Source organism: Anastrepha ludens, chromosome 5, assembly GCF_028408465.1.
Source record: "Anastrepha ludens isolate Willacy chromosome 5, idAnaLude1.1, whole genome shotgun sequence".
Taxonomy (NCBI): Eukaryota; Metazoa; Arthropoda; class Insecta; order Diptera; family Tephritidae; genus Anastrepha; species Anastrepha ludens.
The window spans coordinates 43,654,486-43,671,392 of NC_071501.1; the positions used below are offsets into that span (position 1 = coordinate 43,654,486).

Sequence of the window (16,907 nt, forward strand, 5' to 3'; positions counted from 1 at the left end):
GGACGAGCTAAATTTTGTGTGTAGGAGTTTCTGCGTTCTAGCTGATCCGAGTATAATGCACTCTGTTATTTAAACCAGACGGTACGTTTGCTACAATAATTTTATGAAGTAATGTACGACATTTAAGTTGTAACAAATTATTAAGAAACATTCAACTCATTTTGAAGGCATGTTGTTGAATATTTGTACGAAATAGTCTTAATTAGCGACTAACGCCGTTTTGTTACCACTGTTCTCGTGTGATGTCCTTTTTGTTTTTTTTTTTTAAGTCAGATCCATTTCGTGAGATCCAGATATAACAGTAAATTTGTATCTCTGTGTCTACGATTTCATTAATTTGCTGTAAGAAAGGCTTACCGAATGAGCTAAGTCTTGTTCTGGCTAAACCCGTACATTCGCATAAATAGTGGAAACGACTTTCTTTCACACCCTCCGCTTGACAGCTTCTACAGATGGGATTGAAAGGAAGGTTGAGTCTGGCTGCATGATCCCCTATAAGGATTGCAGTAATACTTGAAATGTTTGAACGGGAGCATAATAACAGGTAGTTCGTCCTCTGGGTGTTGAACGACGGCCATGTTTTTCTTGGATTTCTTGCATTTAGTTAATTGCTTCCACCTTCTATCGGCTAAGCATAGCAGAGTCACGCAATGGATGTTTTTATAGTGAATTGGGTAGCGACTGCTACTTCTAGTGTCGAACCTTTTCTTGCTAGCTCGTCTGCTTTCTCATTACCCTCTATATTCCTGCGTGCGGGAACCCATATTAGAGTAATTTGAAGGCAATGACCAAGCAGTTCTACTTTCTCTCTGCACCAATTTCTTTGTAGTGTTTCAGTAATTCGCAAGCTTCCCTGATTGCTAAAACTTCTGCCTGAAACATGCTGGCATAGTTAGGAAGTCGAAATGATTTGGATAAGTTGAGCTGTTCTGAATAGAGGTCAGATCGCACACCACAGTTCATCTTACAACCGTCAGTGTAGATTTCGACATCAAATCTACCAATCACTTTCCCTGTAAGCCCCCGTACGGCGTAAAGAAGTCTCATGCCATATTTCGACAATCTCGATATCCCCGAAAGTTATACAAAATCGCTTAATCTCTTGTCTTATGAATCGTGCGACGATACGAGGTTCTTACTTTCACATTTATCATGTGTCTGATACGAGGCTCTCATTTTAGGCACGAAGGCAGAATAACGTCCCCCACACTTTGTTTTAAGGCAAAATATTAATAACCGAAACGACAATGACTTACTGGAATGACGAGGATTCATACCTGAGTATGTAGCAGATGTTTGAGTGGCCAAAGTGGCAAAGGTCCAAAGTACACCACCACTAGCCATATCAATTCAACACATCTGAAAGCTTTTTACCTATCTGAGTCCGTACTCATTGCCGCGTACATCCTTTAATAGGTCTTTGGTCGAGCTTTACTGCAAATTTGTGGTGGGCGTCCAAGGCAAAGTTTTACTTACTTAAAGGCCAAATTACTACTTGTTGTTTAACTACGGTAAATTTAAATAGCCGAATATTGTTTTATTCTAACAATAATCTATAATATTTTATTTTTACGTTCTACATTTAATACAGTTTAATATTTACATTAATAATAACGTATTTTGCTGAGTGGATAAAAATCTTCGTCCGTATCACATCGCCAGGCAATAAATATTAATCTTGATTTGTACTTGGGTAAGGAAACATCGTACCTTTATCTGCAAGGGCAAAATAACAGTTATACATTTGTTTTGTAACATTATTTTTATAACACTGTGCAACAGCATAGTTGGGATGTAGGCTAGTTGAAAGCAAACAATTGTGTTTACACTTTTCTATTGAACAAACAAAGATTTTCTAATATTTGACGTAAAAGTAACAATTTTTTTTTAAATCAGAGCTATTGAGTCGAAAATGTATTCATTTTAGCCAGCGAGTTGTCTAAATTGCACTGTGCACTGTGTATTTCTATCTCAAAATGTATTAAGTTTACCTGAGGAGTTGTAAAAATTTCCACTAAGACTAGGTTTTGGTGGAAGCTTGGGAGTGCCTTCGGTTATGGGAAAGAAATCTTTTGGAGACGATTTTGCTGGTAATGCGCTACTACCTAATGATGGTTGCGGAAAGCGTTGCTCATGTTGTTGTGTCATTGTTGTGCCATAGGGATTTATTGAAGTAGCTCCGCCTGCCGTTAGCGCAATCGCAGCCGATTTGTATCGATGATAAGGCGGTGCAACTGCTGAGTGTAAATCAGATACTTGACCTACCCCGGTTGGAATGTGTGGGGAAATTGGAGTCATAGGCGTCATTGGAGATGTCGTTGTAGAGGAGCTGAGAGCAGGCGATATGGCTTGATCATCCCAAGTTGACACCGACATTGAAGTACCAATAGTATGGTGACTCGCGGCGATAGTAGGCAACGGAAATGGGGGATATGGCGGGCATTGAGGCGGATTTGTTGTTAATGACGGAGTCTCACTTGCCGAGTGTAACGTCATTGCCGCTATGGCTATCGACGCAGATGCGACCCCGCTGCTAGCCCCAGTCGATGATCGTTTTTCTATGGCCAAATTACGTCGAATCATAATACTGCTTGTATTTGGGAGCAATAAGTTGCTCCTTCCGCTAAATTCGTTTGTTTGGCTACGAGGATAAGTGCCAATGGAATGATGAAGCCTAGGAGGGATCGGCGGTGGGCTAAGTTCGCCGTCACGTGGTGGTAGCTAAAATACAAATATGAAACCAAAAATATAGTATAATATTAAGGGTTATTGTTGATAGTTTACTTTTAGACTTACAGTCGGTGCATCGGGTGCTTGCCTTTTTTGGGCTAAATCTGCACAGCTTTCAGTGCGCTCCTTTCTCCGAGGCGGCAATGGTGGTGGCACGGAACGATACTCAGTGCTAAGCGGGGATGGAACATTCACATGAGGAGAAACTGGTAACGGAGAATTACCCGATTCTATGTCAGGCAATTGAGGACTTGCACTGGCCACAAAGGCTACATTTCCAGTAGTTCCAGTATTAGTTGGACTAAATAAAAAAAATTATGATTACATTTATATTTTTCAAGTAAAGAGTGCAATTTCATTAAATTTATATAGGTTAGAAAAAGAGACACAGGCTCATTTTTAGTGCTAACCAAGGGGATTGAGGAAAATACTTTTGCAACATTTTCTTCCAATGGAAAAAATAAATAAATAAAGAAATAAAAAAATAATAGTAAAAAGAAAAATATTGTAATATAAAATAGTAAAAAATAGTTATGAATAATACATAAGTAATCAAATTGCTTTTTTAAAGCTTTTTTCTAATAACGATCGCCCCTCGGCAGGCAATGACAAGTCTCCCAGTTCGGAGTCGGCTTAAAACTGTAGGTCCTTCCATTTATGGAACAACATCAAGACGCACGCCACAAATAGGAGGAGGAGCTCGACCACACACCTAACAGAATTGTACGCGGCAGTTATTTATTATATATTTTTAATCAAATTATTTATCATTTTAAAAATTCTTCTTCTTAATTGGCGCTATAACCGCTTACGCGATTTTGGCCGAGTTTAACAAAGCGCGCCAATCGTTTCTTCCTCGTGCTAACCGGCGCCAGTTGGACACACCAGGTGAAGCCAAGTCCTTCTCCACCTGATCTTTCCAACGCAGAGGAGGCCGCCCTCTTCCTCTGCTACCACCAGCTGGTACCGCATCGAATACTTTCAAAGCCGGAGCGTTTGTATACATTCGGACGACATGACCCAGCCAACGTAACCGCTGGATCTTTATTCGCTGCGCTATGTCTATGTCGTCGTAAAGCTCATACAGCTCATCGTTCCATCGTCTGTGATATTCGCCGTTGCCAACGTGCAAAGGTCCAAAAATCTTACGCAGAATCTTTCTCTCGAACACTCCAAGCGTCGCTTCATCGGATGTTGTCATCGTCCAAGCTTCTGCGCCATATGTTAGGACGGGCATGATGAGAGTCTTGTAGAGTGTTAGTTTTGTTCGTCCAGAGAGGACTTTACTGCTCAGTTGCCTACTTAGTCCAAAGTAGCACTTGTTGGCAAGAGAGATTCTACGTTGGATTTCAAGGCTGACATTTTAAAAATTAGCAAAAATATTTTAGTCAAGTTTTACTTTCAAAAACGTTAATTCTTTGTGTATTTGAGACTACTTGAAATATCCTCTTCGAGGGAGTGGTAAAGTTAAAAAGAGAGGAATTATATATATATAATTGGGGCGTACACCCTTTTTGGGTGTTTGGCCGAGCTCCTCCTCCTATTTGTGGTGTGCGTCTTGATGTTGTTCCACAAATGGAGGGAAAGAGGAAAAGAGAGGAATTACATCTTCATAATTTCTGGTAAGTGCAAGAATTATGTGCAGCCGTTTCATATTTTCGTCGTGGACTAATTGGCAAGTATGCAATTTTTATTCTATATATAATATAATGCGGACAGTCGACGCCACATCTACACGAGCATATATCAGGCTCGCGAAAAACTAGCATGCGGTATGTCAAAGTTCATTCTCGCATAAGTTTTCGGTCAATGTGCTGGCAGCCATGATATACCATATTTTAATTGGGGCTGTTATTTTCCCGCTACACTGAATGGATCTAGAGTTCTGGACTTCTTGCAGACAAATTTGTTGAACATCCTTTTCAAAGCTACCCTCTATTATCAGACAAAATATGCACATATTTGCAGTTAGCCATTATGCACCATAGATCGGAGGCCGCCCATACATTCCAAAGATCTTACCCTTTCGGAGTAATTCTTGTGGAGGCAATTAAAAAAAGTATGGCCATGACCGAAGAGCTTAGGAAAAACCGTAGCATGATTCAAAAAGTTGCACAACAAATGGCAATTCGTGCTACAGCTTGCTTAGAAGCACTTGGTGGACAATTTGAACAAAAATTGTCCGCAATTCGTTAATAAAATGCAAATAGAAATAAATGGAGAATGGTTCCATACTCCTGGGGAAAGAACCTGATCCCCATTCACTTGGGTGTAGTCAGGTCGATTCTTCTACCTATGGTCAAAGCAGTTCACATTTTCCGGGCTTCGCCCACGTATCCCCTTGGGTAGCTTTTGAACATCAGTTCGAGAGCGAGTTAATGTGAGAAGGCGAAACCATCCAGGATATCTGTATGTAGGATGGGTTTGGTTAAAGCTATTCTTAAGATTAAATGTTGATAAATATCAAAATAGTTGAAGGTTAACACTTTAGTTTTCTCAATAAACATCATAATCGAAAAAAAATAGTTTTTATAATTTTTTGTTGGTTTTACTTTGCCCGTTCCTTTGAGTATCTGCTAAACAAAAAAAAAATTTGAACGGTATTCAGTAGATAACTTTATCGCTTTCGAATGAGCCTATCGCAAGTAGTAGACTTATAGATGAAAAGATGTAGTATTTTTCAATCACAGCTTCATAGTGAGGCAAGAATAAAATAAAAATGGCTGCGCTTTCGTCATGAAATTAACCACAGAATGTAATCGGTAATAAAACACCCTGTATATGTTATAAGGTAAGGACATTCCTGGTAATGATACCACACATTTCAAGTCGCTATAGGAGTCTGCTTTGCTTGGGAAGTATAAATAATTTAAGTGGGCCGTAAATCTCAGGCTAATTGGACAAGCTGCTGATAGCTCAGAAGGTTCCTCTTTTGAAACAAGCAAATTTAAGGAAGAGGAAACGTTTTTATTATGAGGACAAGTCATGATGTGGACCACAGGGTATGAAAAATTGGTATAACATGTTTTGGAGCGATGAGACAATAATAAATTCACTTGGAAATTATGCTGGGCGAAATGTCAGACGTCCTAACGGACAAGAGTTCTCACCGCAGTTCGCAAAATAAAAAACTAACATTCGGATTTCAGAGAGAACGTAAGTTCGAATCTCGGTGAAACACCAAAATGAAGAGAAAAGTTTTTTCTAATAGCCGCCGCCCCTCGGCAGACAATGGCAAATCTCCGAGTGTATTTCTGTTATGAAAAAGCTCCTTATAAAAACTTCCTGCCGTTCGGAGTCGGCTTAAAATCGGAATTAACTCCAAGGAAATACCGATAGCCCCAGCTGATAGTTGCCTTACTATTGTAATTATTTATAACATTTCATATAAATTAATAAATAAATAAACTCCAAAGAAGCTAATGTGCCTGGTGCAGTCGGAACTTGTTAACAAAAGATGGCAAGAGTACCACGGGTACACTGCAAGTAGCATCAAAGTGCCGTTTTGATAACATAATGTAGACCATTACCTACGAAAGATTACGAAACTTAAAGGAAGAAAACCTATTTATAGCCATCGACAGTGCTGTTGATGTAGTGGAGAAGAGAAAAGGGATCTAGGCTGGAGAACTGTGTTCAGACTATCCTCAAACGACACACTAAGGAACCTCAAGCGCCTAGGCGCTAAGCTCCGACATTTGCAAAGAAATTCATCTTCAGGATCCCCACAGCCTCTGCAATGGGAGTTGTATGAAAGCCCTGAGACCAAAGTGTTTTTGAGATAGCGCACGATAAAATGGAACCCCATCTGTCTTGCTTCTTTTAAAAAAGAAATTGTGTAGTTTCCATTTAACAACGGTCAAATGGACACCTATGCCTGAGATGGGGACAACAGAAATCGGTTCTTATGCCTTGGGCCCAGATAAGAGAAATGTTTCCTACATGTTCGAGTCGTTTGATCTCCTCCTTACAGGAGTTGATAGTAAAAAGCTGAAACATGGCGACGACAGGGCCTTAATTGCCGATCGGAAACATTTTATTTCTCCCATTTTACTATAAAGGGTTTACAAAGCTTTGCGAAATAAATGAACAAATTAAAAAAGCTAAAAATAAAAAATCAACTCACCTAAAATGATTACAGCTGAATTTATGAGGATGTGATGGCGCGTTCTGGAATGGTGTTCGTGTACTTGCAGGATCTGTACGTGGACTGATTACCACTCTTGGTAGTGGAGATGTTAACGAAGGCTCTCCACCAATTTGTTCACTCGTTACCGCATTGCTACCACTACTATTGTGCTTTTGCTGTTGCTGGTGCTGGTGAGGCGATTGATTTGTTCCCAACATTTCATCAGGTAAATTCCAGACATTGTCTACACGTGTTGGTGGCGTATCAATGAAAGATGGTGTGTATGACGTCTTTTCTGTGCTAGTACATGCTCCGGTTGCAAAACTCTCACCACTCCAGGCATTCGGTCCAGCCGACGAGTTTGACTTTTTAGGCAGCTGAGGTGCCGCTGATTGCGCTCCTCCATCTTCTCCATTAGAATATTGAAATTCATTCTTTGTCACAGATTCAGTACCATGACCAGCATGACCCCCACCCGTACTTGTGGAATTGTGACTCAACGTTTGTGGCTCTCCATTGCGGTCAGCTACATTCGCACTAGTATTTGCCGATGCGGTCTGTGAATTTGCATTCGAATGCGATGCACTCGCATGTGAAACATTACTGCTAGGGCTATGTTGATCAACTAGTGTTCCCCCGCTTCCACTACCACTAACTGTATGGCTGCTTCCTGACTCCGCTGCATTGCTGCTTGCATGGGACGTGCTGCGTACACCAAAAATGGATGATGCTTGTAGTAGGGAGTTACCGCTCGTATTACTGCTGCTTAAGCTATTGTTGTTACTAGTGTGGTTTTGGCGTCGAGGTTTGATACCCGGGGATTTAAGGGTAATTGAGGCCCACTTGCGCGGCTGATAAAGATAATATAATAAATAAAACAAGTTAATTTAATAATTTTAAAGTTAGAAATGAAAATCAAAAAACAGGATTATTTTTTGTATAACTCACAAATTTTGGCGCCTGCTTGCAGCCCCTGGGCTCTATGCGAAGACTTGCGTTATACAAATAATTTGATATCTCAGTATCCGTCATACCCTTGAAGGGATCCAAATTTTCCAAGAAGTTCTTTAAAAAAATAAATAAAAGTGTAAGTAAATTAACCCACAATTTTTTAATAAAATAAGTTTTATGTAGGCCAGCAAACGTAGCTGTGAAACTGCGTTATTTAAATATATTTGGCTTTTAAAATAATTTTGAAGTATATATATACTAACCCTTATTTTTAAATCGACTGACAAGCAGTAAGGTTGATTTTGGTAAAGCAAAATTTCACCTATTATTTCGGATACTTTCCGACGTTTAGAGAAATTTATAAGCTGAGTGTTCGGTAAAAAGTCAGGATTGCCTTCTTCTAAATGTAAAATATTAGTGAGATACCGACCGAAAAATGGCACACAAGGCGGATTTATTGAGCGCAAACGTTCTTGATACTTTTTCAAGCGGCCATCATTTGGTTCCCAGCATTCTTCTAGGAATTTTTCATATCGTGCTGGTAAACCTTGAAATGTTAACTTTAATCGGTACACAGAAGCACTACCCATGGCGGCGCTGATCGAAAGTATTCCATTGAAATTATTCAATTCCAGCATCACCATCATAACTTCAATGGCACGTGCCACTATCGCAACACGTTCTTCATAATTTTCCGCTTCCGTTATAGATTTTTCAATCCATCGTGTGACATTGGTGGTATGTTTCATAATCTTCAGTAAATTTGGACTTTCCACATCCTTATCCTTTTTTGTCCATGGCGAACCAACTAGCTCCGATGGCTTGACATTTTTGTATAGTTCAAATTCAAGTAGTGTCAATTGCCGTGCCAACTCTAAAGGATGAAGCGTTAACAAGTTAATTTCAGAATCAGAAACATCAAGATGATGTTCGATTGGTGGCGGACTATGTCCATAAGCGAATGTAATCGGTTTGTGGCTCTCCTCTTGATCATTCTTTCAAAAGATATAAATAAAGTTTTAAGCAAATTGTACAGATTCATATCATGCCCACAACCTACCTTTCGTTGAACGATTTTCAAAACAGAATCCACCCACTTGCGCATTGATTTTCCATTATTAACAAGTTCTAAAAACTTTTCCAGCTCCTCCAGAAGCGTCGGATCCTTCTCAAAGTCATAAAAATGATGGTCCACCCAATGCCGTAGTACATTCAGTACACGGAACTGTACCGGTTGCGCAAACTCTTTGCGATAACGTTTCCAGTCTTCTCGTTGCGAATTTTTATGCAACTTATCTGTATCACAATTCAATGCCTCCTTATCAGTGCCCTGTACATTATCCGGATAAACCAAACTCGGATCAGGTATATTAAATCGTTCAAGCAACAACGATAACAAATTACGAGGAGTGCAAAAGTAGCGATATGTAGTCAGGAATGTGCGTACGAACATCGGATCGGCATAGATGTGAAAGGTCAATCTTTCGATTAATTTGTTCAGTGTTGCGCCCTAAAAACATGTATAAAAAAAACTTAGTTTTTTTTTAAATTCAAAAAATAAAAAACTTTGTTATGCTACGTTTAAAAATAGAATGCTAAACATTCTCTTCAAGAACGAATCTCTTCGGTAAATATTCCATAAATAACAAACGTTTCCATGGAATGATTAGTGCTATTGCAAAGTATGTTTAATCTTAAATATAAATGCAAAAGTTAAGTTGTTTCCCACCTTTATTTGTGGCACACCGGCACTGTCACGTTCCTCTAATACGATATTTTCTGGACTATCAGGTTCAGCAAACTTGTATAATTCTGGACTAGGCATTCGCAGTGGATGCTTCTTTTCAATATCCGTTAATATACTTTCAAGTATGCGGTCTAACATGGATTTGGTGTTAACCATTATTAGATCAGCCATCCAGTCGTTTTTGTGTTGAGCATTACGAGCAGTAAGTATAACTGGTGGTTGTATGCGAGGAGCTATTTCAAAGGAGTGTTTCAACTCGTCTGTATCTGCACGATCGTTGATTTCTACGCGTCGCATAAAAAACTTTTCCTTCACACGATACTCAAAGGAAGGTGCCCCATTAGAGGTTGCTTGACGTTTTGTATTCGCTTTACAGAGAATCATAAGTCCATCGAACAGATAAACTTTGCGTTCGGCAATGCGCTTTCCAGAGCCCATCTTACCAAGGAAATCCTCTGAAATTTATTTAAAAGTATTGCATAATCAAATTTAAATTAAAAGTCATATAGTCTCATATGCAAACCTCGTATAAATTCATTGCAATTTTGTCCAACATCTTTATCCCAATGCTCAACAGTGTTTTGTAGTTCTCTCGTCCATTCGATAGCCAACTGGCGACGAGCGCGGCTACTTAATGGCACATGCGTCTCTCTTAAAAAAGGAGGAAAACAATAAAATTTTCTGTTAAAAATATGAAATTTTAAATTCGGCCCGAACCAAACGTTTTATACCCGCGCATATTTTAATAAATTTGGAATGGACCGCCGGAAATTTAGTCTCAACAAATAAAAAGGATATGAAATGGCTAGCAATATATGTACTAAGTTTTGGCGAGTAAGTTTAACCAAAAGTGTATTAAAAAGAGAGTATGACTGTCAATATCATATAGTGGAAGCTGCATTCTATGAAATTGATCTTAGCTTTAATATCTTTTCAGCTTGGCGCTCGGAGGGGTCAATTATAAAAAAGCAGTACATTTAAATCGAGTTGGAAACCCATTATAAAAAAATGGGTTGGAAAATAGAAATGTCTTAGAAGAAATGGCTCCTCATAAAAAAAAAAACATTTATCGTGCAGAGGCGGCTTACAACTATAGGTTCTTCCATTTGTGGAACAACATTAGGACGCACACGACAAATTGAAGCTGGAGCTCGATGTAATAAAGGGAGAAGCGACTGTAGGTCGCTCCATTCGTGAAACATCATCAAAGACGTACGCCACAAATAGGAGGAGCTCTATATACCAAATAAATAAATTGTTATTTCTAAGAAGATTAACTGATATTCGTGCATATTTTTATGCCAATATTATGCTGGGAATCACTTCTCTCTAATATCGGACAACAGGTCTCATTCACGTTTTTAATGTTTCGCTCGAAATGCATATTCTTGCGTTGAACAACAAAATATCGCAATTTCACTCATTAGTTAAGATGGTTAAAGCTAATTTTTTCTGGTAAATTCTTGTTTGTTATAATTGCAAATGTAATTGTTTCCTTTAAAATATTTATTGGGCGAGAAAATGGAAGAGCACCTCACTGCGTTGGAGCGATAACGATAGAAATAGATGAGGAATATAGCCAGAATTCATCAAGCAAACCTAAGCGAAGACGCCTAAAGTGCATAGGCGTGCCAGCAGAAAAAACCGCTACTATCGAGAGAATTATCAAGGCACCTTTGTCTTTGTCTTTGCAAATGTCCATAGAAGCAAAGACGTCAAATTCTGGAAAAGAGTACTTTTTACGGACGAAACTAAAATTAATATGATTGGTTAGAAAGGTTAGAGGTAGAAACATTTTTGTTCATCGTGAAAAAACTCCAAAAGTTCAATGGCCGGTGCACAACAAAGATCCCGGGGTAATTTGAAAGTTTGGGGATAATTTTCTTGGAATGTAGTTGGATCAATGGTGAGAATAAACGGGAATATTGATAATTTGCTCCTTTGAGTCCATGCCACTGAACTGGTTATACTTGATAACGACCCCAAGCATACAGCAAAAGTGGCTTTCCAAGGAGAAAATTGCAATCCTCGAATGACCAACACAAATCTATCGAAAATCTATGGAATAATATTAAGGTTAAAGTTGCACAGAAAAAAAATTTAAGAATACCAATAAGCTATGGCGAAGAGTACACGAAGCATGAACCACTATTCCTTTGGAAAGATGCCAAAGTTAATAGAAAGTTTAACTCGCAGGTGTGAATAAGTTTTAAAAAATAATGGATATTCAAGAAAATACTAATCGGGTAAGAAATTATAAAAAAAAATGTAACCAATTTAAAACGACTAACGATGTTCGATATTTTCGAACTTGTTATAATTGGAGATATTGAATTATTATTGTTTTGATAATACGGAAATAAAATAATAGATTTTTGCAAAAGTAACTGGCCTAGGGCGGCCGCCGTAGCCGAATGGGTTGGTGCGGGACTACCATTCGGAATTCACAGAGAGAACGTAGGTTCGAATCTCGGTGAAACACCAAAATTAAGAAAAACATTTTTCTGATAGCGGTCGCCCCTCGGCAGGTAATGGCAAACCTCCGAGTGTATTTCTTCCATGGAAAAGCTCCTCATAAAAATGCTTCCGTTCGGAATCGGCTTGATACTCTAGGTCCCTCCATTTGTGCAATAACATCCAGACGCACGCCACAAATACGAGGAGGAGCTCGGCCAAACACCCAAAAAGGGTGTACGCGCCAATTATATATATATATAACTGGCCTAGTAACATCCAGTAAAAATAATCATCATTATATGTTCTTGTGGGGAAGTGCGCTATTTCTTTGTCCATAGCTGTATATAAGGCCGTAGAGAGCATATCCGGGCCCCGGGGGAAAATTGCAAATGCGGGCGCTTTCCAATTTTGTCTAATTCATATAAATACGTATAATCTCGAGTCCGGGCCCCTCTGAGAACTCCGGGCCTGTGGTAAAAAGTCCCCGATAATGAAATAAACATCAGATCATTTATATTAAAAAAATATCATTTTTCATTGAATATCAAAATAACACCTCTTATTGGAAAACCCTTTATAATAATAAATAAAAATACTTTAGGTCATTCAAGACAATTGAGTATTCATCAGATCATAGAGGCTATTGATGGCATTTGTTTAGTTAAGGGGTTAGGGGTAGTCAGAATTTTCAAACGAAACAAACGCTGAAAGTTCGAAGTAAAGCTACGTCGAGCAGAGGGCATAGCATATTATAGCAAGGGCAGCCGACTCCTGCAGTTTTATAGTAACTACTTATCTTAGAGCTATAAATAATATACTTTTATGTTAAAAAAAATTAATACGTACTTAGGCAGACTTCCTAATATGCTCTCAAGCTCACTTTGCAAAGGACACAGTAAGCCTTGCACTTGTTTGAAACTTTCAATATCATCTTCGGACCGACTGAGCTCTCTCAACACATTTATGTAATCGAAGTAAACAAAAGCATGCGATACCGGCACTAAAAGCAATTTAGGAAGATAATACTTAACAGCATCACGGAATCCATGACCAGCGGACATTAAAGACATTGCCTGAAATAAACAATATTGCTTTAGTTAAGTATGCAATTGCAAAAATTTACTCACATCTGGTTTAGCTAAAAGAGTTTGAAGTGCTTCTTTGGATTTTAGTGACGTCACTTCATTGGCATATTTGGAATATACATGCAATTCCTCTCCCTCCGCCAGTTCTTCAAAACAGCTGCCAACGCAGGGTGCGCCCTGTTCTTGCGACATCTCTATTACGTCTTCTAATGAGCTGAGTAAGGTTGCGGTTACTTCGTAAATGTCCATTATATTTGAAAATATAGGTTCCAACTCTCTTGGGTCGCGTACAATTTTGGCTAGTTCCTCACGGAAAACACGTATTATCATATGCAAGTCACGTTGGTACTGCTTTTCATCGTTAATAAGGTCTTTTACTACTTCTTCATATGTTGTACTGGCGCGTTGTGCTGGTAGAGTTGGGAGATTATTTGCCAAGTTGCTAGATTTCATATCATTTTGATAGAACATATCCATCAGCACTTTATCAGCGCACATCGCTACTTCAATGTCCTCTTTTGTTATTTCCAAATGCTTTATTTTACGAACATAATTGCCGGCCAAATTTAGTATATCTGCAGATATATACTCCAATATAGCAACCAGGAACACAGAGACATTGCTGTCAATTTTATATTGAAGTACATCCTGTCGTGCAAGAAGAAATTTATTAGTTTATCAAATAAAAATCGGCTTTGCATCAGTTAATTGTTGAATATTAACATAAGTAACACTAAGTTTGTGCAGTAATTCATACAACTTGTTGTTGTAATAGAAACACTATTCAAGTGTTATCATCAATGGTGGAAAAAGAGGGAGAATATAAGAGTGCGGCGGTTGTGTACTTTGTTTTTATTTTTTTCTTGAAGTTGTGAACAGGTACCAGTTTTCTTAAAACCTGGTACACTTAAATTAATAAGAGGGTTCTACCTTTTGCAGCATGCTGTGTACTCTGTCCGTTGGCAGCACGCATTTCTTCTTTTTAGAAGAAACCGTTTCCCTGGCCTCATTTAAAGCCCATTGGTCAATTGGATATGGAAATGATTTCTTCGCTTTTTCTTCCACATCCTATAATAAATTAGAGTTTCAATACATGCATTTCATGTTTATACGGGTTTTCATTACCTGTACAGTGTGGGGCAGTGGTTTAGCGCATAACATCGCTAAGATGCGCAAGCAAAGTGTTTCCACAAACAGAAGCGCATCTTCTTTGGCCGATAAGCGTGGGTGTACTTGTTCTAGCACCTTTTATTAGGAAACAAGTTTAAAATAGCATTTGTTGACAATTCTCCTATTTTTATAAAAACTTGGTTATAAACTATTTTCACTAACCTTTCTCAGGGACGGTATAAATAATCCTTTCCAGCGCCCTGCATTTTCGCTTTTGGTAAAATCGTAACCATCGTCATCGCAGCTGCTGCTAGAAACATGCGGAGAAGAGAACATTTCGATTCTCTAATCGTTCAGCTAACTCCAATAACAACCTCCACGACCTACACCGTTTGGGTTTGCTCTGCACACCCCGTCACAATTGTAAATTGAGACGAAGTTATCAAACTGGAGACTCCCTATTTACACTAGCCGCCATTGTTAGTAAATTTCAGAATGTCTATCATTCCCCGATTTTTTATTACGGCTCGTTCGGTTTTAGCAATATACCAAAGTATTGAATATATGTATTTACTACTGCATTCGCTACTACACTGGAACTGTTTATTGCAATAATTCACTTTTCTCTATACGCCCTGCGCAGTTTGACTAAAAATTTAATGTCAAATTCACTTTGTACAAACATAAAATCTCATTACAGAATGCGTATATCTATTTTGCGATTTGTAGTAAATACAGGTTGAAAAAATTAACCAAATACTGAAAAAAATCGATTCGATTTTCACTCACTTTACAGGGTTGCAGCCTTGTACGTTTCAGGGTTAAAAGGTACTGCACATACTATCGTGTATTGAATAATAGCGAAAATATATGTATACTAATAGAAAGTTTTGTGCATGATTAATAGTAGTCATAGCGCCTGATTTATTTATTCATTAATGCAAAATATTTGAATTGAATTATTTCTTAAAAATATAAACTACCATTTGCAGTTAAACTGCATGAATGTGGATTGTGACTCTGCTAAGCTTAATGCGTTTTCAAAAGAGTGGCATATGTTAAAATAATACGTACCTTACACACACACACACACACACACACACAATTTTTTCCCATTATTTTTGGCCAGCATAAGATTTTAGTGGAATATATTATTTCGTCCTTGTTTCATCCTAGATGTAAAAATTTCGCCATTCCGGCATCGCTAAATTGAATAAATTGAAACGATTGGTCCGGCTTGTGAACAAGTAGTTAACTGTCTCTTTTGACTGTTATAATTTAAAAGTAAAGGGTGATGCATTTAGAGGTATCTAAAGAGGCTCTAAATTGAAATAAAAGAATAAAAATTCAAATTGATTGTGCAATCTTTATTATTTTTGTGTAGAACCATTCATGACATTTCATTTTTAAAGATAATGCCTTCAAATGTTGGCCGCAACTGTGCGGTGTAATTCGACTATTCGTAAACACCAATTTTTTATGACTCGCAAAGGACTTCGGCCCGAATTACTTTAGTAATATTGGCTTCCAATGTCTCAATCGAAGCTGGTTTATATAACTTTTCTATTTTTTGCCGTTCTTTATTAAACTCCAATCTCAACTTTCGACCGTTCTTTATTAAACTCCAATCTCAACTTTCGACCGTTCTTTATTAAACTCCAATCTCAACTAAAAACTATATTCTTACAATCTACCCTAAATCCCTACTTGCGGTGTAGCTATTGAGTTTGTGTTGGTGTAGTTGCGCCGGCAGCTTTGTTTGTATGTTGGTACGAATGCATTCTCAGCTGCATTCCTCAAGCTGCCAAAAGTCACGTACGTAAATTGATGATCAGCTTGACCGCTGTAAGATTTGTTTATTTGCAAAATCCAAAAGACGGGCAGGCGTAGGAGTAAGCTGTGCGATCTAATTACGAACAGCCAGTAGCGTGGGAGTGATTCAAGGGAATCATCAAATCTCTGTTTTAGCTTTGCAAGTGTGCAATGCGCTAACTTCTCCCCCTCTTAAGACGAGCCGTCCTCGACTCGTGCCAAAATTTCCTCTACTGCCCTCTGAGTTTTTACTTTATTACTTGCTAATTTGTTTCTGCGGTGGATGAAAAAAATTGATATTGCGATCAATAATAATGGAGGAAAAGAAAAAATCGTCCAGAACAAATTACGATGAACAGATATACCCTCCTTCAATTCGTGAATGCGAAAGATGTTGTCGATATAAATTTGGTGCAAATATGGTAGGGACAAACTCGTATGGTGTTCCAAGTAATTAATGGATACGGTTTTTGGAGGATGTGGTTGGATATAAGTCGGTTCTCTTTTTACCACGTAAGTTGTATCATTTATGGTGATAGAGTCACGAAAAAGAAGCAGATACGTTCCCCTTATTTCCAATTTTCGTTGATCAAATATTGTCGTTGGTTGCACGTTGTTAAGAATAATGATGCCCTCTTCTATTTTTTGAACTGATGGTATGTGATATGCCGATTCTGATGAACAATTAGCTGTGTTATTATTTAGCATCTGACCCAAGCAATCTGAGTGAGCCGGTTTGCACACTTTAGCTACCAGAGTGTCATTGCAGTTCTCGAGTGGTTGAAACGTATCGCTACATTTTGCCGCAAGCGTGGTCTCTAGCTTTACGATACTATTATTACGGACTACAGGATAGATTTTTAGGAATTGACAGAAATTTGTAACC

The 16,907-nt window shown here is 38.4% G+C and overlaps 1 protein-coding gene across 1 annotated transcript; it reads right to left on the reverse strand.

Moving 5' to 3' along the window:
• Positions 1-1,532: 1,532 nt before the first annotated feature.
• LOC128862873 (protein son of sevenless) lies at positions 1,533-14,978 on the reverse strand. Its single transcript, XM_054101655.1, has 14 exons — positions 14,432-14,978; positions 14,225-14,344; positions 14,030-14,167; positions 13,142-13,747; positions 12,861-13,087; positions 10,081-10,208; positions 9,540-10,012; positions 8,871-9,320; positions 8,074-8,805; positions 7,808-7,924; positions 6,857-7,710; positions 2,797-3,031; positions 1,992-2,721; positions 1,533-1,716 (listed from the first exon to the last, which is right to left on the reverse strand). The coding sequence occupies exons 1-14, from the start codon at positions 14,543-14,545 to the stop codon at positions 1,673-1,675; spliced, it is 4,968 nt and encodes a 1,655-aa protein (XP_053957630.1). The 5' UTR covers positions 14,546-14,978; the 3' UTR covers positions 1,533-1,672.
• Between the last annotated feature and the right edge of the window lie 1,929 nt (positions 14,979-16,907).